Genomic DNA, 25,981 nt, shown 5'->3' on the forward strand with positions numbered 1-25,981 from the left:
GTATTCAAAACATAGACAACAAAGTGTTCAGAAAGATGGCGAGGTAGGGATGATAATTTTTTTTCTTAAATCTTTTATATAAAATGTACAATCTAATCCAACACCATCCAGAGTCAAAACTTCTGGTTGAGACCGGAGACTTGCAATTAACAGAAAAAACTACACGGATCAACTTCAATTTCTCACTATTCAGTACGAATTTTCTTCCAAGATAAGATGGAGGCTTCCAGCACTATATTTGCTGAAAGTAACAATAAGTACATGCAACTTAATTACACAGAATAATTCACTGATCTAAATATCATAATCAAGCAAACAATGATTTGCAGAAATCACTCAATCTACCTCACGAACACACAGTAACCACGTTATGAAAGTGGTATCCAGCTTCCACCACCCCACAATTGTCATTGACACCTGCATAACGAGGAAATGGACTTTCTGTTTCTGAAATATGAATCAGAATACTAGAAAGATGTCACAAGTAAATTGAGGGATATAGACAGAAAAATCCATGCAAGTACTACCTCGGCACGTGCAATGCACATGAAGTAGTACCACAGATCATTAACTACCAAACATACCCCACAGCAGTGCTATAAGAATGTAACCCCCAAACTGTAACTAAATACTTAAATTGACGCGAAAACAGTGAAGGAGGGGGTCAAATATTAGTGTGTATACACTAACCCCAACACACATGACTAGAAGATTATAGGAATTCTGCAAATAAAAAAAATCAAGAAGATCACGCACGACGCAAGCACAAAGCAGATGGAAAAAAAGCTTTAATTCCAATAATTCCCCCAGCATTCTAACACATCTGCAGATGCCCAGGAACAAAATCAAGGGCATGCGTGTGCAGGACCTTTGGTGGGGTGGGTGAGAAAAAGTATAAAGAATGAAATATTGCCTACAACTGCTCAACTTAACATTTTCTGACTTCTTTCCCATCCTTTTCTTTTTTACTACTTTCCTCCTATTCCTTTACAATAATTCCATTTGTATACATATATGGATCAGACTCTGCTAGAAAAATGAAAAATGGTTCTTCTCGCTATGGAGCAGCCAACTGGACATCTGCAGCAGAATTATAATTTCAAAATTGGACGCATCCTTACAATTCCCTCGTACTGTTGCCCTCACTGAAAGCAGATAATGTTATAAATTCTGCTTAGCCAAAAAAAGGCATCCGAGTTAGCAGGTCAGCTTTACCTATATGTACAAGCAGGCAAGAGACACCAGCAGCTGTGGCTGCCCCATTTACAGCCTTAGGTTTGCCCAATGAACCAGTCGTACCAGTGGATGATCACATCACATCAAAAAAGACTGACCAGATATCTGATTTTCTGAAATGCAAGTATAAGATCAACCATCTGATTCCTTCCTTTTCCTGTTTGACTTCCGGCTTCCTTTGGATTTCTCTGCATCCACATTCATCGGTGGTCTCGTCTCTGCTGTGCCACAAGGTTCAGAGCTGTCAGTAAGACTAGAATTGGGCGTTTTCTCGTATATAATGGCTAAATCAAGAGAGTATATGCGAAGGGCAAGGGAAGGCAAAGTAGAAGATTTCGCAGCAGCTGAGAATGATGACCAGTACCACCAGTCATTCCTCAAGTACTCCGTCTTAATCATATCTTCTAAGGAAAATGTCGCCTGAATCATCTGAGAAAAAGGAAGGAACCTCTATTAACAAACATAAATTCATATAATCACTAACCTGTTTGAACTACAAATATAGTATAAAAATATTAACATCTTTTTTTTGACTGATATCAAAGTTAAAGCAAAGTGGCACTAGTAAGTCCACATATTGTTTTCTAGGGTAAATGTCGCACGAATCATATGAGAAAAAGGAAGGCACCTCAATTAACAAACACTAGTGGAAATACATGCACTACGCGGATGTTTCCACTTTTTTTTCATGGCAAAAATTTCATTAAACTATAAAATGATTTTTAGTTATTGAAACAAAAAATAGTGTGGAATTTTCAATTTATAAATAATATTTTATAGCTTATAAATGATTTTATAATTTTTTTATTGTGTAAATGGTTTTTTATTATGAATACAAAAAAAAAATAGTTCCTAAAAGGGTAAAATTCGCAAATAGTATTTTATTTGAATTTTAAAAAGTAGTTATTAAAAGGATAAAACTGAAAAAAAAAATGTACACCAAAAGGGTGAATCCCCTTTGTTAATAGTATACATACAGATGAATTCATATAATCACTAAACTACAAATATAGTATAAATATATTAACAGCATTTTTTCACTGATATCGGAGTTAAAGCAAAGTCGCATTATTAAGTCCACGAATTATTTTCTATCAAGAATAAAGGCATCTCAGTCAGGTAAGTAGCAGTACAGAAACTAAACGAATGAGAAACATGTGGAGTTGGCAATGCCAGTTAATAGAGAACTGTATGTTCCAGAGCCACGGATATAAGACAAACCTCGTATATAGTCTCTGCAGATTTCACAAATGCACGCCAAGCCTGTCTTCTGTCAGACTCGGCCTTTGATGGTCTCAGAGCAAATGCCGGGAGTGCAGCATCCATATCAAGCAGATTAATCTTCAGTTGCCTCAAGATGTGAGAAACCTTTCCAACTAATGGTTTCAATGACGACAAAGGAACCACACAGCAGCCATCTCCCATATCTGAAACAGGACCACAAAAAGAGAATTTCCCATCTCTTTGTTCTCCCGAGGAGGAGGATTTAATGGATTTATTGCTTTCGTTGACAGCTAACCTACCAGTAGAAATTCCTGAATTATGGTCAAGACATGCACCAGCTCCATCAGTATTTCCCTGAGAACCCCAGCTTTCCGTTGGTTTGGACAAAACACCAATAATGTCATCCTTTGAAGTTGAGAATTGTGCATACTCGCTAACAAAAGGAGATACAGAAGGAACAAAGGAAGGGATACCATCTGAACCAATAAGACCTATTTCTTTGACAAGTTCCTTGTTGGAATCACTTGTCTCAAACTTGGAACATATATCTTCAAAATTAAATGGGCATGTGGATTCTTCATTTGAAAATTTAATCACTCTTGAGCTAAGCTTAGAACCACCACCAATTTTGGTTCCAGATGTTTCTGCATCAGCTCTGAATTTCTCTCGTGAGCCATCACATGTTAAGTTCCCTTTTCCTTTAGAAGATCCAATTTTGTTCCTATTCTTCTCTGCAACCGGAAGACCTGCATTACACTTGCCATCGTTGTGTCCATCAAATTCAACATCACTCAAAACAGTTTTGTGACAATATGTGCAGTGTTTCCTATAGGGCCATATGGGTTCAAGGCACTCACACCTAAACAACTTTTCATCATTAGTTGTTCTGGACTTTTTATTTTGCTTCTTCCACGTCTCAATATCCCATTCAAAGAAGGGACCGTATTTCTTTTCCAGCAAGGAAGTCGCCTTTGTAACAAGAGAGTTAGATATTGTTTTCTCTCTATTTCTGGGAATAGAAACAGGTCCCTGGTCCTCAACCTGCTCTTCGGTCTTTGCATTAAGGAACTCTTGGAATCTTGATCTTGGCCCCTGCATAATGGAATCTTTCAGTTCCCTTTCTTTAGGGTCATTATCGTCCAGCCAACCTAAGAGCTCTTCAATTTCAGCATCAGTTTCATAAGCAATCCATGGTGCACTATTGACCAAAGCATTTCTAAGCTGAGACATGAAAGGAGAGGAATCCTTCTCAGTTAGTGAACAATTCTGCAGAACAGAAAACTTCTCCACATAGTCTCTGCTAAATGACATTCCTTTTCCATGAAGCAGTGCAGCACTTGCATCAACAACTATACGTGAATGTCCTCCAGGCAAAGTTGAAGCCCAATACAATCGACCGATGGAATCAATGCCCAAAAATTCCCGGCGAACAGAGAGCTTCAGCAGCTGTGATACTACATTAGTTATGGAGTCTTGCAATAGTGAAATATCACGCTTGATGGCATTGAGCTCAAGGTGATAGGGTTCTGACTCATTCAAAACCATATGTGAAGCATCAACTGGCACCCCACCTTGCTGGCATGTCACAGGTGTAGACATGTCCCTTCCCTCACATTTATGGTGGTTACCCTGGGCATCAGCTGCTCCAACAGAACCATTTATTTCTTGAGACATATTTGGTGATGGAAAAGATTTGGGAGATTTATCAGTACACTGAGACTCCACAGCACCAGAGACATTTCTAAATTGTCCCTCTACATCTAAGGAATTCAAATTTTGGCTATCGGAATCTGAATTTGTCACAGATATGCTTTTATCTACACTATCAAACCTATACTTCTCTTTAGTTGTCTCTTCTGAAGGCAGACTATCATCAAATACCCCAAAATTACTAGGATTGTCAACTGCAGTATGTGGCTGGACCAGACATTTAGCAGTATTTGAAAATGAAGTAGTAACCCCTTCCCTAAGACCAACTTCTCCAGAAGTATTTAATGAGAAAGTATCAATTTTAGCTGCTTTTGTGGACAAAACGTCCTCTCTGGTTTTCAGGTTTTTCCACTCTACAGAATGTGCACGCAATTTCTGATGTAACTCAGCAGACAACTCTGCACATTGCTCAAGGTGCTGGCGTATCATGGAAGAGTTAAGCAACTCATCACATAAAAATTTGAGAAGGAAAGTTCTCTGCAACCATTTAAAATAAAAACTAATCAAACGCAAACACAAAAAAGTTCTACAGTTTCAGAAATAGATTATCAATCATGACTCAAGTTGCTAACCACATGTCAATATATGCTTCAAGAATATCACGATGTGCTCAAAACAAAACAAGGGAAAACGGAGCCTTTGCCTTTAAAAGCATACAAGAAAAGGAGCAATGCCAAAAAGCAATCAAGTAACAAATGAAAATCCTGCCAGTATAACTCAGGATAAGATATTGTTAGTTCAAGATAGAGCCCCATTAAGATTCATTTTCAGATCATAACAGAATAGGAAGCACATACCAGCACCCTGCAATTACCAACAAAACTCCTTCTAGAAAGATACCACAAATATGAAGTTCAAAAATAAGATAATTAGGTCATTCTACCTAGAATGTTTATATGGTTTAGCTATATTGTAAAAAAAAAGGTAACAAGTAGATGTGCATCAACTAACCTCGGCCAAGCTGTGCTCCCAGTATTCTTTTTCTTCAATTACAGCTGACAAATGAGTAAGGGATTCCAAGTAAAGAGAATTAACTTCACCCTGGAATTTTTTACTTCGGCGTTTGCCAATAACCTGTGTACGTTCTGTAACATCTTGAGTTGCATGTTTACCATCAACACAGGAAGGACAGTACCAGTTTCCCTCTGGGATCCTTGCGAGGGGAGGGTTTAAGCAATATGTATGATACTCAGCATCACAAGTATCACATAGTAAAACACTATCATCATCCCTATCAATGCCACATACTTTACAGACTCCCTCATCCCAAGGGGCCTTTGGAGTCTCTTTCATTGACTCAATAAAATCATCAACTTCCTTTCTCATTTCTGCAGTTAAGCATTCCAGTTTAGCATACTCCATCAGTTTTTGCATATTCATGACAACCTGTACCCAAGGAGAAAATTAAATGTTCGATTAACAAGAAAGTACAAGAGAAAATTTACTGAAGTAGACACAAACAGGCTACCAACCTCCTCATTATATAATGATTCAAAGTTTTGGGATAATTTTTCAGCCAACTCGAGTAAATCAGGTTGATCCCCAAAAGCAACACGAACATTGTTCCACAGCTGCACCATCAAATCAACAGTTTAGTGCCTCCACACAAGTCACAAAAGAGCATTGTAAGAATGACTCGGCATCTACTAGAAAACATATTAGAGAACAGTAAATGAAGAGCATGAGGAAATCAATCATACATAATGCCCCTTGAGCCAGAGACTAAAATGGGTCTATATGGTGGTAGTTATCTAAAGTAAAAACAAAATAGAAGGAGCTTCAACAAGCAATCAGAGTTTGATAACACACTGACCTCCCGTACATCCTCAAGAAAAGCGTCATGAGATCCACCATAAGCTCCAGCAGCTAGTCTAAGGTCAATAGTGCGGAAGTCAAGAGGGCGGGCCACCATGGCTGGAGATCCAAGAAGCCCCTCATCATCATTATCGGAAGAATTTATCAATTTTCTTCCCAGCAAATTGCAAAAAACCTTTGAATCATCGGCAGCAGCAGCACGCCGCAATACAATGCGACATCGTTTCATCATAATGTCAGAAATTGATATAACAATCTTCCTTTTCTGCCCTTTACTGGGATTTGATTGCCCTCCTTCACCAGCAACATCAGCCAACACTGAAAGAACTGCTTTCTGTTTTTAAACAAGAATAATGTTCAATTAAGATTCATGCTTCCTTAACCAAAAAGTATAAACGTTTATTTTAACCAGATGACCTACCAGATAGTAACATCAAAAATGTTAGTTTTGTCATTATACATTGAGTGAGAAACTCTGGGTGTGTCTTGCATGTTGTAGTAGGTAATATTAACAGGGGGTAAACAGAAGTAAATACAGTTTTACATTACACATGTATGGTGGAAACTATAAACTATAAGATGGCTTGCGTGGTAAAACAGGATAATGCACCAGAAAATTAGAAACACCAACAATAATAATTCAAGCAAAACTCTATGGTGAAAACCATCACACAAGTGCAAGCAGTAGCAGACATTTCCTGGACCATTGAATTCTATGAAAAATCTTTTGGTCCGATATCTGATCTAATGGTCAAGAAACTTTCATACTAATAGTTTTATCATTGCAACCAAAATAGCGATTTTAACATAAGTTTGGCCATGTCAATATCACATGCACCCCCGAAATATATATATATATATACACACACTAAAGGAGAGGTGCCACTGAGAAGCACCTTTGTTGGTCCAGAAGCATTGCCCTTGTACACTTCCTTACTGATTGAATGTTCCAATTTTTTCCTTGCCCATTCTGGTGGATCCTTACTGAGAGCATCATAAACACACTTTCTTATTCGAGTGCCTACATTTGTTGGTAGCTTTCTGACAGGTTCTAGCATTTGAGCCCATTCAGGAACATTACCATCATTTGCCAAATTTTTCTCAGAAGCACCCTTTGCATCAGACTCTTCTTCTTCCATAGTTAGTACATCACTTTGTCTGTTCAAAGAACCAAAAATTTTCTTTGTAGCCTCTGCAAGTAGCTGAGAGCCAGAGGAAAAAAAAATCAGTGTTAGTTCTATCATTCTTTTCAGATTGACAACTTAAATTGTAGTCTAGAAAAGTTTAACCAGCAGCAAGATATAAAATCTTAATATATAAACTTGAAAGTGGCCATTAGACCCCACTCCAAAGTATCAAGTTCTGAGGGGTAAAAAGGAATATCGCCTGGGCTGAAAATACCACCAATCAGTTAAACTTCTAGAAATTATTACATTTAAAGTGATTGTCTTGCAATATAATACTGTGTTTTTGAAACCATGAATATCATGTAACTCAGAATTTAGCCCAAATGCCAAATAAAATTATATCAAGGTCCCACATACTAGCACTGTGAAGCAAAATGGGTAAGCAGTATCTAAATATTAGCCAGAACCAAGATATAACTGATGCTCACCTGTGCATCTGCTTCCATTCCCGCCACACCAGTAAGAGCACCACACAGCAAACCACCATCACCTCGTAAGCACCGAAATACTTTACCACTTTCGCGGGCAGTAATTTCTGCAGATTCAAGGTTGCCATCCATTGTTAAAAAAGCCAAGATATATCTCCGAGCTAATTCTGGCCAAGTCAACTCATTAATAGGAAGCATGTTCAGTTTGGTTCGTTTAGCAGGAAGACCACTATCCATATCTTTCTTTCTTCCCCGTCTTGTTCGTGTTTCTCCAGGTTCAGAATTTGGATCCACCAGGACAGCCACCCTTGATAGCAATTCACCTATTAGCACCCTCAGCAGTGAATTATGAGCCTTGGTCAAAGTTACACCAAAGCATCTGGCGTAAGTGAAAGATGCGAGCTTAACTTGAGCAGCCTCCTTCATTGCTTCAGTTTCCATTTGAATAAATGCATGAGAACCTTCCATGGAACCTGATGGACCAGTATCACCTCCTATGGACAATAATGGTCTGCAATTACCATCAGTTCCTTCGGAAATTAAAACTTGACTTTCGTCCATGTCCCTCTCCGATTTCTCAAGAAAATCCAATCCATCAAACCAAGGGCTAATCAGTTCCTTCTCAAGCTCATCTAATGACAATGGTTCTTGCAAGTCCAGAACTTCATTAAATCGCTCTAAAAGTTCCCAAGCCTGGAAGACAAAAGCAGAAAATGTAAAGGCTATATCATAGCAAATAAAAATAAAGCCAACAAATGTAAAAGCCTAACAAAAAACATTTAAGATTCACTGTTGGCATGAAACAAAAATACCTGAAAAATGTCACCAATGAGCTCACCCGGAGCCCTGGAGCATAATGGCTTCCCAAGTGGTGGACGACGACCTTCCTTAAAGCTTTTTTTAGTCAAACTTGCCTTTTTAGACCTCCTGTATAAACCTTGAAGTGCTTCTTCCTGATGTTTTGACCCCTCTCTCCATTCAACCACTAAGAAACCATTTTCTACTGTTGGCAATGACGAGCTGTTATCTCTACAATTTAAAAGTTCATACTGCAAAGATTCAACACCAGGAAGCTGTTCCAATACTTCTTGAACAAATTCAACATCCAATCCAAACCTATCCTGCTCCAACCATTTTCTCAAAGCCTCAGAGATACCTTCCAGATCACTGTCTGCATAAATTACATCTGGGATGCCAACTGAACCGAGGGAACCACAAAATTTATCCAATTCATCACTTTTTACATTCCCTAAATCCCATTGATGTAAGCATGTTTCATTCTTAACATGGTTACAATAGAACTTCAGTGTTCCTTTCTGTTTGCAGAAATCCTTGCAAGCATCAACTAACTTCTGAGAAATAACTCTCCATGCAGAGCACGATGACCGCTCTTCCACACAAAATTCACCAATTCCATCATTAAACTCATCAGCTAAAGAATGTATAGCATTATCTTGAACTGAACCAGTCGCAGGGCCTAATGCATCTGGTGTATGAGTATCCTTAATTGAGAAGTTTGCAGAGCAACTTAGGACATCATTTTCAGTTGGTACACAAGGGTCTTGAAGCATCATCTGGATATTATCACCATCATCCAAATCCATACTACCATTAGTTTTTCCATTGCCTTCATCAGCTTGACTTGCAAGTTGACAACATTTTGACAATGAAAGGATGGTTGACCCAACTGGAACAGGAAATTCGGAACAGGAACACCTTCGGATCCTAAATATAGGTCCAGAATCACCACCCTCCAAAACTTCACATGTAAAAAGAGAACCAGTAATCTTGTCATGCCAACAAGATTTATAACCTACAGGACAGATAAGATTAACATCATAATACGATGGTCTCACATCAACTTTCCCCAATGAGAGAACAAAGAAGTCCTTGAACTGTAGAGGGAGTTCATTCTGAAATATAAAAAAATAGAAAAATTAGGCAGAAATAGTAAATTTCAGATTCACTATAATAACTCCCCCTAAATTCTGAGTTATATTGGGAAAAACTAACAGTAAGAAACCAGCTTCACAAAAAAAGGAGGAAATATAAACAAGATTCACACACCTCAAATTGCTGAGGGAAGGACTGTCCATCCTCTTTTCTTCCACTTTCATAGGGTTTTGCGATATTCCCCCTAGTACTAGCACATTCCACATTTAAACCTTCAGAAGAAGGATCCTTACAATTACTATTCATCATGGTTCCCCGTTTTTCCATGAAACCATTCACTACGGGAGATCTTGTTGACTTTTTTTTCCTAGATAGAGAACCACTTAAAGACACAAGAGACCTCTCATGTCTTATTTCAGATTCAACGGCATTGAAGCCAGACATTAGCCCCAAATAACAAGCTACTTCATACACAGAATCAAATATCTTTCCATCGGGTGCACAGTAAACTGCATATAGTTCAGAGCTGCTAACTGATTGTCTAAATTCCACTCGCCAACCTTCCTCTAGTACACCGCGCCGTTCAGATATAAAATCTTTAAGAGCCTGCAAAAATATCTCATTTGGACTCCGAGATGGTATTATAATAGCCGTATTGTTATTACTACTATGAATTCTAAGAGGGAAATCTGTACATACCTCCTCAAATTTTCTAGTAATCGATTGAGTATGATTCAATATATCCTCAAAACCCACTCTATCAGCCTGTATCAAACCTCCAGAAGACTTTTGGAAGCCAGTAGCATTTCCATTGTAAAAGTTTGAATATGTCACAGGGGCACCAAATGGACTGGCACCAAAATAATTATCACCGCGAGTGTGCTTTCTAAGATCAAAATAAACATAAAAAGTAACCAGATAAAACAATTCGGATCAGGAGGCATAAAGTATTGCATTAATAAATAAAAAGACATAAATGGAACTAGTACAAAGATTACAACAATGTACACTCAAAATTCATCAGGCAAGCTTTAAACAAACATCAGTATATGAAACCTATTAGAAGGTGGGTTTAAAGCCTAACTCAACCCCACAAAACCGGCTTGTAGGGTGAGGTTTGCACCTCACTTATATATTATAATTTGGCCTTATCTCTAGTCGATGTAGGACTTCCAACACACCCCCTTCACGCCGAGGTATAGACATCTCGTGCGTGATAGTAGAAATTGGGTGGTCCGATAGCGGCCCGATAGCGGGTGGAATAGAAGAATAGAATGCCCACTTAGAACTCGCTAGGATAGGCACTAACCTGGCTCTGATACCATATTAAATATCAGAGCCACAGTTTCGACCGGTGACCGCCGCCGCCACCGCCGCCGCCACCGCCGGCCACCGTCACAGTTTCGACCGGTGACCAGCGGATCGCAAGCGCCTCCTCGAGCGACGGCCAACCCCGTCGGAGTGATGACCAAACTCCTCACCACGCACCTCCACGTGCCGCCTTCCCGGTGTCGGAGTTTCACCGCGTCACTGCAGATCGTCTCGCCGGAGCTTTTTGAGTGTGTTTTGGTTCTTGTTTCTCCGTTTTGTTGGCTTGGGCTCATACCTAGGGTTTCCGCGGTCCAGGCGCCGTTTGCCGTTGTTCCACGCCGTTTGCCGCTGTCCGTGCCGTTTGCCGCTGTCCGACGCCGTTTGCCGCTGTCCGACGCCGTTTGCCGCTGTCCGACGCCGTTTGCCGCTGTCCGACGCCGTATGCTTCCAACCACTGTAGGCCCCATCACCTCGTCAGTTAGTGATGGCAGTCCCTGTAGTTTTTTCGCTTCTAGCCACTACAGGCCCTATAGTCAGTGATGGCAATTTCGTCCCTACAGTTTTATAGCAGTCAACCGCCGTTGCAGTCGCTACCACCTCAGACAGACGCAACTGCGTCAGTTCTTCTTGGGCTAGAGTTTAGCCCGATCTTCTTGTGATACATGGCTAAGTATTACCACTTGGGAGTTGTCCAGCAAAGAATCTTGGACCTCCAACATATCTTTGGATCTTTGATGCCTTTGTTTCAGCATTGTAGCTTAATATTTGGTTTTGTTTTAGTGGTCCAGCAACTGCGATGTTCCACATTTCCACCCTTCACACTAAGGGGGAGTACGTTTCCAAGACACTGCAAGTCACATATATATGGGTGTAGTCCCTGCAGTTTTGTAGATTTCAGCTACTACTATTGATCCCGTCACCCATCCATCATTGATGAGGATTTAGTGTAGTCCCTGCAGTTTTGTAGCTCTTAGCTTTCAGCTACCACTGTTGATCCCGTCACTCTTCCATCATTGATTGGGAATCAATCCTTGCAGTTTATCATTGTCCACACGACTCTCCTTCATCCACTTTTGAAGTTGAAGTTTCACAAGCTGTTGTTAGTCCATCTATGTTTGCCTCACACTCTTGAAGACAACAAATCATCTAGTTCAACACTGAGTTCATCTATTTCAAGCTTAGTTCATACAATTTGTATGCTCCAGCTTGAGGGGGAGTGTTAAATATATTATATCTTTTATCTTTTAGTTAGTTTGTTATTATTTCTCATTTGTATTTTGGGCTTAGCCCATATTTCTTCTATTATAAATAGAGAACCCTATGTGTGTATTTTACACAAGGAGATTAATTCAAATATAGTTTTTCACTATATTCAACAAAACCTAAAAAGTAATCGTATGAAACCAGCTCTAAAAAACGAGGAAAAACATTCCTTTAAAGTGTGAAGAAACATGGGTAAGGGGTAACCTTTTCTGGAATGGTAAGAAAGAAGGGTTTCAAATCCTATTACCTTTCTGAAGCAAAAATGCATAAGAAAGAGTTTGCGAAATTACAATTTCAACCAAAAAAAAAACAACTAAACAATGTTGTTTGGGGTCTAAAAATGGGTTTTCAAAGCCCATATAACGGTAGCACACTATTGTGGCCACACTGTCAGCTATAGAAAATCACTCAGCTATCAGAATCACACTGCAGCACAAGGCCACTCCACTCTGACATGTCACAATACTGACAACTGTGTTCTGCAATGGTGATTCTGGTACCTGCAAAGAACTAGTGTTTCTGGAAAAACTATATGAAAACATGTATTAAGATTTTCCGTGTGAAAGCAAAACTTCTAAATGCCAGTATAGCATCTAGAATTGAAATCAGAATTTGACTGACTAATACTAAGATTTAAGTTTGGAAACCCTAAATAAAATGATAAAGCCATTTCAAAATTCCATGGAATTACAAAATAACTAGCCCAAACCCTTTCTAAGTATTAACCAACACCCTAAAAATTGCCAATACCACATTTAGGAATTAAAGTCATTAATAACCAGAAAAGAATATTAATTGAGAGAAAAAAGTACAGCAAGAAAGGAAACATAAGGTAACCATCCAAACAGAACACGGAAAGAGAGAAAACAATATATTGTCGTACTAAAAAAATAGAACAGAACATAGACCCCTCTGTGACATGAACATAACAGATTCCAAAGGATGTGAACAGAGTAGAGACCACAGAACGGTGTGCCAGTGTTCCACCCTAGTTGGCCAAAAACTCTACCAGATTGCAATGGGTTGGCCAGAAACACAGCAAAGAGTTCTAAGTCAGTATCGGAAAGAGGAGAATACGAGAAAAGTGTATTATTTAAGCCTTTGGAAGGGGAGAGTAACAAAATAGGGCTTATACTCAAGTAAAATATAATGGAGAATTATCGGTCCCCTTATTTAGGGCCAAACGACATCGTTCAAAGGGCCAGGAAAGGGGTTTTCACACTTGGAAAGAATAGCAGCTGAGCTGGCAGCACACAACTCTGACACTGAACTACAGCCCTCGTGGCCTCAAAGAAACGGCACGGGGCTGTGCTGTGGCACCGCACCCTATAACAGCCCAATCACAACCTATTGAAAACTGCAGAATTTATTACTCTAAACCAATTTAAGCTCAAACAAAATTGGAATTAAAAATTATTAACTATAACTTCAATTCCGTCACCAAACGAATCTTACCATTAAATGTCCACAATATCTTAAGTGAATTCCTATTTTGTATTAACACGGTCTCTTCCAATTAACAAAGGAACAATAATAGCATTGGACATTCCTTTCTGATTACATTTGCACCATATTGTTCAACAAATATTACACCAAATATGAAAAAAACAATGAAGAAGTGCATTTCATTAACGTAGTTACCGCATTCAAAATTTCAGTGGGGAGACTTTTGGATACTTGAAATTTGTTCGGTAGTGTATTAATTTAGTTGTTCCTGAAATTTTTTGGAACCAGAAAGTAGAAAACGAGGTGGCAACTATGCAATTATAACAAATAGTTGAAAACCATAAAGCCAAAAGCTCATAGCTCAACTGGCACCGCCTCGACGGTGATGTGACAACAAAGGAAGGGGTTCGATTCTCCTTGCACTATGTAGGTAATTGCTTCTATTTTATACTAAAGATAATTAGCATTGTTATTTATCAAAATAATTAAAGAACAGTTAACCAGGTAGAATCCATTAAATACATAGAAAATCAAAGGAAAAGGTGATTTTCAATGTAACTGCTCACACTTGCATATTCTACCACCTATCATACCTCAATTTTCGGAAAGTTCACAAAATATCTTAAAGAGGTAAGCACTTTCCAAGAAGGAGTGAAAAAACTAAACTAACTTAACAAATATTTTCTAAACTTCAAAAACCCGAAATCTTAGAAGAAGGAGACGGGTCGGTTTCAAAAAGCAAATGTTACAATTTAGAGAACACAATGAGTTAAGTCCGGGTAAGCATCTGATCCAACTATAAAAATCAAAGTCAAGGTCATGAATTTGATATCCAAAAGAACACTTGTTGAGGGAGAGATTGGAGCGAGGTGCATCAATCATCTTGTGGCTTAGATTTGGTGGATCAAGTCTCAATTGAATCATTATACTTGCATTGGTATGCTCATAAAATGTTGGTCAAAACTATCAGCTATAGTATTTAACTAAGTTGTAAGCACTCAATCTAACTATAGGTACCATAGTTAAGATCACGAGTTTGATTACCAACATTGCAGGGGGAGGTTGTTCTGAGGTGCATTAACTGTTTTGTGACAGAGAGTGGATGGGTGGAGTCACAATTAAATAGTGTAGTTTGAGCTAATACGCCCTTAAGTCAAAAAAAATGTATTCTAATTATCAGCTATAGTTTTTTACATATTGGTAAGTGTTCAATCCAACAATTACAATCTTAGCTATTTGCGAATTCAGGAGCAAGACAAAAGCATAAGGATTCTAAGACATTGCAGAGTAAATAGTGACTTTAACAACATCTGTACTATTTCCTTTCTTCAGAGGGAGGAGGGTTGGAAATTTGTTTGGTAGTGTTTTAATGAGAATGTTCTTGAGAAGATATCAAATAATTTTAGGAAGTGGAAAGTTGAAAATACAGCAGCAACTGGAGTTGGCACCAGATGCACTGCCGCACCTGTTAACAATGTGGGCTGTTCAATCCCCCAGGTCACCTATTCTCCCCATGCAGAACGTATTTTTGCTTCATTTTGATACCATAAACAAAGTGCATCCCCACTTATCACATAAAATAAAACAGTTATCTGGGGTTTACCACGAAAAAGGAACACATTCGCATACATAGCTTCAAAGAAAAATGTGATTTTTTAACTAACTACTCACAGTCACATATTCTACTATCTACCATATATTACCAGCCAACTAACTAGCCCAGTTTCCCAAAATCTCACTACACTCTTTTTAAAAAGTCACCATTTTTCGTGAAGAAATAAAAAACAATACTCCTAACCTAACACACTCTAAATTTCGAAAACCTAATAACACAATATGAACTGAATGACAAAAACACGTTCTCAGCACAACAACCAGACGCTAAACCACCCACATTGATCTCACCACACTCAAAACCTCTTCCTTCTTTCAAACCAACTCATTCCCAACAACCTCACTGAAAAACCAACCAAGAGGGCTTAGCCTCACACCACACCGTAGTGCACGCACAGTAAGCTGAAAACACAAGACAATAAACATACATTTCATAGTACATAACAATGACAAGAGAAAGAGAGCTCGACAGTTTTTTCCGTACCTCAAATCATGCACGTCTCCGTCGCCGAGGCCTTCGGCTTCGGCTTCGCTCGGTGGCGGAGCGTTGATATCGAGAAGCTGCTTCACTCCCAACGGCCACCGCTTGCTCTTCACTCCTGAGGCGACGCACTCGCCGCAGACCCACTCCTCCAGGCTCGCGGCCTGGCGTCCTCCGCCGCGAATTCCAGCGCAGGCGAGGTGGAAGCCGCGCTCGCAGCCGTCGCACACGACGAGGTGGTGGTGGCTCCCGGCGGCGGCGGGGCAGGGCTTGGAGCAGGCAGCGCAAGGAGCGAGACCACCGCTAGGGAGGGCAGCGAGGGCTCCCGGCGGCGGCCCGGGGTTCTCGTGATAAGTGCGGACGACGTCGGTGACGGAGTCCGGTAGGGTTTCGGCGAACAAGGAGGAAGGCGAAGGGATCTCGTTAAGGTCGATTCCGAGGCCTGAGCGAGCGTCCTGGTGGTGGTTATTGTGCTGTGGCTGCGGCGGCGGCGCGTTAAGGTTGCGGTCGCCGCCGGTGGAATCGGGGAGCTCCATGATCATCGGAGAGTCGGCGCTGAGTCACACGGCAGCGAGTTAGGGCTTTGAGTTTGAACCATTGTGCTTCCGATTTCGAAGTAAATCGTTGTTGGAAAGAGATCGAAGGAAGGAAGTGAGATTGGAGCTTAGAGAAGAGAGAGAAAGCGCGAAGAGAGAGAAACTTGAGAAGAAAAAGAAAAGGGAAAGACAGGGATGGGACCGTATCTGTATCGTAAACTCGTAAATCTCTTTCTCAGTTTCTATTCTCTTTTCTTTTTTTTCTTTTGCTATCTTCAACTGGGAAACCTTAACCTGGTGCTTATTTATTATTACAATAATCAATACTAAATCACAAAAACCATGAAACCAACCAAAATTTCATAAAACATTTTAGGGTTTATACCTCTTTTATAATGTTTAGAGTCTTAGTTACAATCAAATCTTACAAAATTAACTCAAAAAATGTACCAATTTGTAAAAAACTATATAAATTAGTACAAATAAAAAATGTATTTATCAAACCTTTTACTAATTGAAAAAACCGTTTGCATGTTTAGTTTGGTACAGAATGATAAGAATTTTGTAAGCACGCCAGTTTTACTTAAAAAGACATGGATATCATACCTATCAAGTTTTTAACTTTTCTCATAGCAAGAAAATATTTAGATCACGTGATATTGCAAATTTTCCATGCATTGTAGATGCATGTTTGTTATAATTATTAATCTTTAATTACTAAACTTTTTTTTGGAGGAATAAAAGTTAAATGTCTAGTTCAATACATATTATAATATTTCTTTTTTAGGATAAAATCGCTACCATATGAATCCGTATGGTTTAAGTTTATTCACTTAGGAATTAAGTGAGTTCAGAAGAAATTAATCTATTATGATTTATTAATATACTTTTTATTTTATTTACTTTATGAATTATTTTATTGAAATATCGAGTTAAATTGATTTTATCACATATATCCATATAATTATCTATTGTTGTAATATTGTGTTTGAATATGCTGAGATTTCAATTGTTGCATGAATGCATTCAAAGACAAAAAGTTTGTCTTAGTAAATGTGATGAAATATTAGAAAAAAAAATGTGGTATTTTGCAAAAAATTTTAAGTTTTTTACATGTAACTTTTACAAAGGTTTACGACTGTAAAAAAATTACAATACAAAAAATTATGTAAATGCATAAGGTTTTTTGTATGCAAAAACATTTAATAACATTTGTTATGTATGAGGGGTATTTTTGGAACCTTAGCTTGCATGATCAATGCATGCACATGCAAGATAAAATTTGGTTGTAAGTATTGCAAATTTTGGTTTTTTCCAATTCAATACTTATTAAAAAAAATTATTAAATATTTTTTTATTGAATACTTAAGTTTTTTATACTTTTAAGTTGAGTTCATACTATTTGTTTTTTCATTAATGAGATGTTCATGAGTTGAGAATAGTGAAATTTTGTTATTGATATATATAAAAGATTAGTACAATTAACCACATATATTTATTTATATTATCGTTTTCAATATTGTTTTATATAAATAATATCTTATCATAACAACTCACGACATTGTTTTATATAGACAATATTACACCTTATCATAATATCTCACGTTACTGAACATGTGGAAACAAAAAATGACGAAACAATCATTTAATTAACAATAAATAAATAAACAGTAGATACTTAATTAGAATATATAATATTTTTTAACATTCAATAAACTGAAAATATTAATAAAAAATAAAAATAGTTAAATTTTTATGATAAGCTTAAAAATTGGTTAAACTTATATTTATCATCATCCATAAACTTAACCGATTTAATTTAGATTCATCTTTCACAATAATAGACTTGGTAGATATATAATTTATTTATTTTATTGAGAACATCAACTCACACAACTTTAATATTTTTATTCCATATATGAAAAAAATTATACTATTTTTAATTAATCATTTAAATTTATTCAATTAAATTTTTAATACAATTTTTAATTTTGTAAAAATAATAATTTCATAATTAATTCTCTTTTAATTTTAAATTCTCTTTCTTGTTAAAATTAAAGTATCAACATTTTGATAATTTATAATATTATTTAGTTACTTTTTGTTTTTGTTTTCATGTCAATCAAATTTATCATCAACTTTTCAATCATTAATTATATTTATATCATCTTCTTACGAAATAGAAACAAATAAATAAGTGTTAATATATTCTTTAAATATTATAATGGTCAATATCTTTTGTGATTTTAGCTCTGAATGCTATTGGATAAGAGTTTCCACTTAATTTAGTTTTGTAAAAATTCAAAATTTTTGAAAGAGTTGGAAAAAATGGAAGTTTAAATTAAAGGATTAAATACCTACTTAGTCCCATATTATGAGGTAATTTTCTGTTTAGTATGCGATTTTAAAAATGTAGACATTTGGTATCCCTCTTATCTTTCTGTACACAAAAAATTACTAAGTGCCTACATTTTTAAAACCGGATACTAAACAGAAAATTACCTACTAATATGAAGACTAAATAATCATTTAAGCCTAAATTAAATTAAAAATTTATTTGACGAAATTTCATATTAACATTTTTAGGAAGAAAAGTAAAATATTTAGGAAGAAAAAAATGTTTAGGAGCTTATAAAAAACACTTTTAGGAAGAAAAGTAAAATATAAATACTTTTATGAGTAAATAATTGTTTATGAATTTTTTAAAAGTATTTTTTATTAATTTATCAAAAATATTATTTTAAAATAGTATATAAAAGTAACTTTTATTAATTTAGCAAAGATCTTATTAAATTAGTACTGTATCCAATTTTTATTTTAAGGTGAGAGCCTGTTTTCTTAGTGGCTGCTGATGTGTGAGAGGATACGTGTCAGTCATATGGAAATGTTATTCATATGCTTCTCTTTTTATGTTTTTTTTTGTTCGGGGCTTGTTTCATTAGTTGCCAGTTTTTCTTCTTTTAACTGCAATCACAGTTTTAATGTTTGACTTCTTCTTCTTTTTTTTCAAAATAAGATTTTTTAAAAGCAAAATTAAATAGATTCATTATATCATTATTTTTTAAAATAAATAGTTTATTATTTTTTACTTTTATAAAATGCAAAGAAAAAAATATTAAAATTAGATTGAAAATAATTAATTAAAAGTATTCAATTTAAGTTTTAATTACTTTGAAAGAAGGAACAAAATAAAAAGTAATTTATGATTTTTTTTAAAATGTAATTTGAAATTAAATTTATTATTAATGATTTTGTGAAAAATAAGAATGCTATTGTTTTAAAAAATTTAACTTATATTTTATTTATAATTTAATTATTTCAACAAATCATTAGAATGATATAGATTTTATTCTAAATTATATAATAACTTTTTCAATTTTTTAATTAATATTTTCAATGAAATTAATTAGAAAAATGACGAGATTAATACTTGTATTGAGATAAAAAAATTAAAAAATAATTTAAGGATGAATAAATTTTACTTTTGTAATATAAATCGAAGATGATATGCAGCAAAAAAATTAAAAATGTTAATTTTAAAATAAAAGTTGTTATTGTTGTATGGTTTATATATAGAACAGATAAATGAGAAATAAATGATAACTTATAATCTTGGAACGTTATTGACTACAGATATTTTCTAGTATAATATTTTTATTTTCTTAAAAAATAATGAAATAATTTAATTATATTAAAAAATCATAAATTATATTTTATTGTATTTCGTCTTTTAAAGTAATTAAAAATTAAATTAATTACTTTACATTACTTTCCCCTAATTTTAAGTTTAAATTTAATTTTTTTTATTTTTCTTGTCCATTTTAGAAAAAAAAGTATCATATGGTAATATTTTTGGTTAAGGTAAGGACCTAGAAAATAATATTTTAGAATTGATCGTTAAAAAATAATGAAATTCGATTATTTTAATATTAAAAAAATTTATATCAATAAGAGGTTTTATAAATGAGTTTCATTCTCTTCAACACGTAGTCTCTTTAGAATCTATTTTTCTATAGTTATTTGACTTCTTTCTAGAGTTTTCATCATCCATTTGTATGATTAAAGATCTAAGAGTGTAAGTGTGATATTAGAATACATTCTTAAGGGTTACTTTCATCATCCATTTGATCTTAAGGGTTACTTTCATATGTTCTATACACATGAATTGTTACTTTAATCGATAAGATCTATGAGCTGAGGTATGTAGTTAGAAAAGTTAATCTCTTATGTTTAGCCTATTTTAAGTTTCTTTTTTGTGAAAATACATTCTTATTTGGGGTTTTGGGTTGATATTAGAATAAAAGCAAGTATATGGTTTATTGATGTATTGTGTATATATGTTTATGTATTGATGTTATGAGTGTCTGAAATCTATTAAGTTATGGTATGTGTATATGAATGAATTTTTATGAGATAGTGGTTAATAAGGATGAAGTAAAATATGATTTGTTTTGGAAAAACGAATTTCATAGGGAGATTCCATTTGGTGTGTATATTATGCATTTATGCACGAGTCCAAATGTTGGAAGCTATCATGTTGTTTTAATAATCATTCAGATTCAGGTAAAGTAGAACGGAGGTTACGGTAAGAGGTGTAGAAGATCCTAACTTTTAAAACTATACTAATATATCTGTCTTTTGAATATTCATAATGAAATGTTTTATTTTAATAGTATTATGCTATGATAATAATTATTTTGGTGAAAAAAATAATAATTCTATAAAGTATTAATTTTGTAGAAACTTTAAAAAGTGCTATTGTTTTAAAATTAAACATATTGATTTTCTTGTTTTATTTTTCATTTCAAATTTATTATGATAATTATATTTGAGGTTCTACTTGTATTATGTTACTTTCTTTTATTTCTTTTATTTGGTGAAAAAATATACTTAAGATTAATTAATGTTTAAATTTCATAGCATCCTTTTCAATGAGATTTTTTTTTAAAGTTATCAATAAATAAAAAATGTTATTTTTGTAACAATCCAATTTTTAACACTAAAAGTACCAATCATGTTCTTTCATTTAAGTTATTAAAACACAACTATAGAATGATATAGAAACATATTATGTATAGTCTTTCATCTTAAAAGTTTTTCAAAACACAATATTTCAAAACATAAGAAAAATTTAACATTGATACAAAATTCATTTCCCTACATTTATCCTTGTAGCTATTCTGATCACTAGATGTTCTTGGCAACATTAGTGTTGTTTCCTATCGACTCCTGCATCATCATCTACTTACATGAATCACATTATCATTAATATAATGATAACATCTTGACAATAGACATAAAAAGTGGAATAAGCTAAACTAATTAAAAGCATACTACTATTCCTCCATTATGGCCACCGTAATAAAATATCGTACATATAATTATATAAATCATACTAACGGTTGTACATTATGGTCATAATGAAACGGGGTAATGTCCAACGGCTCAACATGGTGACCAACACCTAGGACCATTAGATATTGTTGTTTAGAGAGTGCATGATATTCTCTCTATTGGAGTCCATTAACTTTGGAATTTTAAATGTAATGTATGACAATACTAATATGGTGTCCAACGTTGCATCAAAATACTCACATTATTTGATTTTTCTATACTAAGATACAAAATTGGAGTGTCTAGCTTCATCCTTCGCTTCATTTATTTGTTAGTTTATAGTTTAAATTTCGTCAATAAACAAACCAAGTTGAGTATCCTGCCATATAAAATCAAATTACACAATTTCAACAATTTAATTCAATTAATCCAGAGATCAATTCAATTATTTATTCTCTGATATACTCATTCAATTCAAAATAATTATCAATCAATCCCACAATCCCACTCTACTAACTTGATTTGCATGCAATACCTAACTTCACAAAGCAAGTTTAACAATTCACACAAGATTACAATTAAACTAGATGTTACCTTCCCTTACCTTAATTGATACTCCTAGAGTTCTCAAAGTACTCCTTCAAAAACTCTCCCTATAGGTAGTTTTATCTACACAAAGGAGCATCATATCAATGATCTCAACATACCACAAAGATCACATACAGGTAGGGAATCAATTCGAGTATAATTGAGCCACATGCAAGGAAAATGACATATTTTACTCTATACAAGGATAGAAAAAAAAAACTTATTCTATTCACTATTATGATCAAATAAAGTTGTAGGATTCTCTATAGTGAACAATAGTGATCTTTGATTAAATAACAAATGAATGATGAATTATCTCTTATAGAAAATGCAAGAAAATAAGAATTTTTAGAAAAATAGTAAAGTTTTATAAAATGAACTCGATAAGAGAAACATTTATTTATAACTTAACTTTTAATAAAATAGTTAAGTATCATTTTATTAAACTCTCTATAACTTAAATATTCAATTTCTAGATCTTCACAATTTTAATATACATCTTCTAAACATATATTCTTAAAGTTGATTTTTTTTTTCAATTTTAAGTAACACCCTTTTTTGTGACATCTATATTAAATTAATGGTTTTATTAAAAAAAACTATTATGAAAAACTCTCGGTAATAATATTTTTAGTACTTTGTTAAAATAATGCACAACAATTAGTTATATTTTAGAATTATTTTCTTAATACATAGACATGGTCGTTTTAGACTATTTTGATTTGATTAGAAAATAAGGAAAGTTTCATGAAAAAATCTTATTAAAGATTCCATTCGAGTAAGATTCCAATAATTCAATATTTGATTGAATATACTAATCATTAACGTCAAAAGAATTCATTATATTTTTAATGTTATTATCAATATAAGAGGAAAATAATAGTGGTAATTAAGAACCCTTTTAAAATAAATATACAAGGTGAATACAATATTAAACATACATATAGTTAACAAATTTTTTATATTATATTTTTGGGTTAATTATGTTTTTTTTCTCTAAACTATTAAGAATTATTGGTTTTAGTCTTTCTTTTAAACTTTGTTTTACCTAGATCTCTCATTTTAAAACTCATGGATTTAGTCTTTCATGACTAATGTCGTTAATGACTTTTTTTACATGATAAATGGTGTGTTAAGTTTCCAACCCGTTGAACCCATTTATCGATGATTTCTAATATTTATGCAGACCAATTCACATTCTAACTACTTTGAATTGATCAATTTTATTTTTCACATCCCAATTCTAACCTTACACATGTCTTAAATGGGTTGAGAACGTAACACACCGTTTGTCATGTAATAAAAAAACACAAACTATTTTAATCATGGAAGACTATAAATCCATGAGTTTAAAAAAGGAAAAGGATCTAGGTAGACTAAAACAAAAAAAAATACACTTTAATAATTTAGGACAAAAACATAATTAACCCTATATTTTTTTTATATATTTTTGTGTTTCACACTTTTTATATTTTGTTATTAAAAATATTAATAGTGTCTACGAAGATTCTATTAACAGAAAAATTATCTTCAATAAGTTTTTTTAAAACACATAAGTACTTAATCACATAATTATATATTTTTTTCAAAATGATGTAATATTACTTTTTGTATATAACAAAAACTTGTTTTCTGTTGTATATTTTGTCCAAATGCACTAATAAAAAAAATTTATCGTAAGAGACATTAAAATAAATTGATATATTAGAAGGATTAAAATCACAATAATAAAGACTTAATTTTTTTTTCATAGAACAAAGATAAATAATCATACTTCAATAAAATAAAAGTTATAATAGTGGATGTCTGTTCAATTTTTATAATAAAAAATAAAAAAATTATAAATATAAATAGTTCTTACAAGTTTATTTACTTTTTAGATAATATTTATTTATTAATTTAAAAAATGGTTAATTTTTTTTTGAAAAAAGATTAAATAAAAAAAGGGTTAAATTTTGAAAAAAAGTGTCAAGTGAAAGAAAAAAAACGTAAAAATATAATATTACAAAAATATAGATAATTTTGTTATCTTAAGGGTTTTAATAGCAATTAAGTGGTGCTAATAGAATGAACATAAAATGTTTTCTTTTACCTTGTAAGTGAGACTCATACCTACATTGGTTAGATTGTTGGGCTTTCTCCTTTTGATCTCTACTGTTACTAACTGCACCCTTGTTACAACATCATTGTTATAGTTGGTGTCCCTGCAGTAAAGAGAACTCTGTTTTATTCTGGAAATCATGTTCTAAAAATTCTGAAAATTTTACTCTTAAAGATTCTCATAAATAAATAATCCAAAAATTACTTTTATGAAAGATAAAATAGTCATTTTGAAAATTATGGGAGTGTAATTAGAAATTATGATGTGCATGAAGAAAAGGCATGAAAAACACTGTGTACCTGTTGACAAAATGCGTATAGATGATCACGATGAGAAATATCAATAAACTATTCTTATTTTTTATTTCTTAAAGGAAATGGGATTTTTGTGCATCTAAAACATATGAGATTTATCTTTTTTAGGGAATTTTTTTAAAATATAAACTAAAATTGGGAAAATAATACTAGACCCTTCAAAGTTACATAAGCCAAGTCTATTATAAAGGCTAGTTCCCTTTATAAAAATAATTTATGAATAATTTTTTATGTATTAATTATTTTGAGTCGTAAAGATCTTTCAACTAAATAGAACTTTTTTAAAATTTTGAAGAGATTCAAATTCATTAAATTTGAATTTCTTTCATTTCAAGTTATTTAGTTTTTCTAATTTTTTATTTTTTAATGTTTTATTTAGACAAGATAATTCAGTTTTTTTTTTTCATAAAATATTTCAATTATCATGAAATACAAAAGCTATTACTTTAATACTGTAGACATAAAAAAAAAATAACAATGTAACACTTCAACAAAAGAACCTGATTGATATATATCCAAAAATAGTTTTATTGATATTAGTTGAGAAAAATCTATCAATTCAAAAAATAACTTTGACTTATAGATAAATAATCTCAATAACATCAACCAAAACATAATTTATATGACTGCTGACTGAATAATGTTGACTCTTGTAACCAAAAAAATAATTTTATTTACATCAATATTTTATTTTTTATTAAGATAGGTAAACAAGTAGTCATTCCAACATAAGTCAATAAAACTAATTATTATTAGTCACTCAAAAATACACTAATTAATTTGAGTCTAGATTCTCTACTAAATTTTTTAGTATATTAAAAATACATTGTTATATTATAATTCTTTTAATATATTTTAAAACATGAAAAATAAATGTTAATATATTTTGAGAAACAAATAACATATTTTTACATTTATTTGAGATACAGTATAAAAATAAAATAATTATAAAAAAGTAAATTTTTGTATTTTTTTAAAAATAAAAAAATACAAAAGAATAATGTGAAATGAATATAAAATATTTGTACGTGTTAAAATATCATTTTTCATATATTTTGCAGCCATATAGACAACACAAATTAAACAACAAAAAATAAAAATTTAATTAATTCACACTTAAAAATTTAGTAGTTGAATTAATTAACTGTTTATATATATTTTTGAATGAAGTAATTTCCTTTTAAGTATCATCCCGTGTCTCATTGTAATAGGAAAAAGGTGGTACATAGTGGCAAAGGCAAATACAGAGAAAGAAAAAGAGAAAGTAAAGAGAAAAAGGGAAAGAGGATAAAGAGGAAAAGGCTGAAAGGGCAAGCTAACCGTGATTTTTTGTGTCCACTTGTAAAAACTGCTTACTTTCTCACCCACTCCATCAACATTCCACACTCACCTAATACACAAAAGACAAATCAAAAGGGAAAAAAACAAAAAAACCATGTTGATTGATGATGTTCAACTATGTCCTTAACTTCTTATAAATCAAATTCTCAACTTCATCAA

The 25,981-nt window shown here is 33.4% G+C and overlaps 1 protein-coding gene across 4 annotated transcripts; it reads right to left on the bottom strand.

The window, feature by feature from the left end:
• Window positions 1-110: 110 nt before the first annotated feature.
• MBD9 (methyl-CPG-binding domain 9) lies at window positions 111-16,418 on the bottom strand. Of its 4 annotated transcripts, none has more exons than XR_015786407.1 (11): window positions 15,612-16,418; window positions 9,668-10,379; window positions 8,413-9,513; window positions 7,601-8,293; window positions 6,882-7,187; window positions 5,984-6,319; window positions 5,643-5,741; window positions 5,122-5,556; window positions 2,458-4,647; window positions 1,216-1,665; window positions 111-417 (listed from the first exon to the last, which is right to left on the bottom strand). XR_015786407.1 is itself a non-coding variant. In XM_047314324.2 (11 exons), exons 1-11 carry the CDS (start codon window positions 16,148-16,150, stop codon window positions 1,369-1,371), a joined length of 6,615 nt encoding a protein of 2,204 aa, XP_047170280.1. In that variant the 5' UTR covers window positions 16,151-16,418; the 3' UTR covers window positions 763-1,368. The 4 variants fall into 4 exon arrangements, 2 of the variants coding, with proteins under 2 accessions (XP_047170280.1, XP_087970862.1); XR_015786406.1 differs by lacking the exon at window positions 111-417 and adding an exon at window positions 763-1,145; XM_047314324.2 differs by lacking the exon at window positions 111-417 and having other exon boundaries at window positions 763-1,665; window positions 9,668-10,099; window positions 10,193-10,379.
• Window positions 16,419-25,981: the final 9,563 nt, after the last annotated feature.

This window comes from Vigna umbellata, chromosome 4 (genome assembly GCF_029865625.1).
Source record: "Vigna umbellata cultivar VRB3 chromosome 4, Vumbellata_1.0, whole genome shotgun sequence".
NCBI lineage: Eukaryota > Viridiplantae > Streptophyta > Magnoliopsida > Fabales > Fabaceae > Vigna > Vigna umbellata.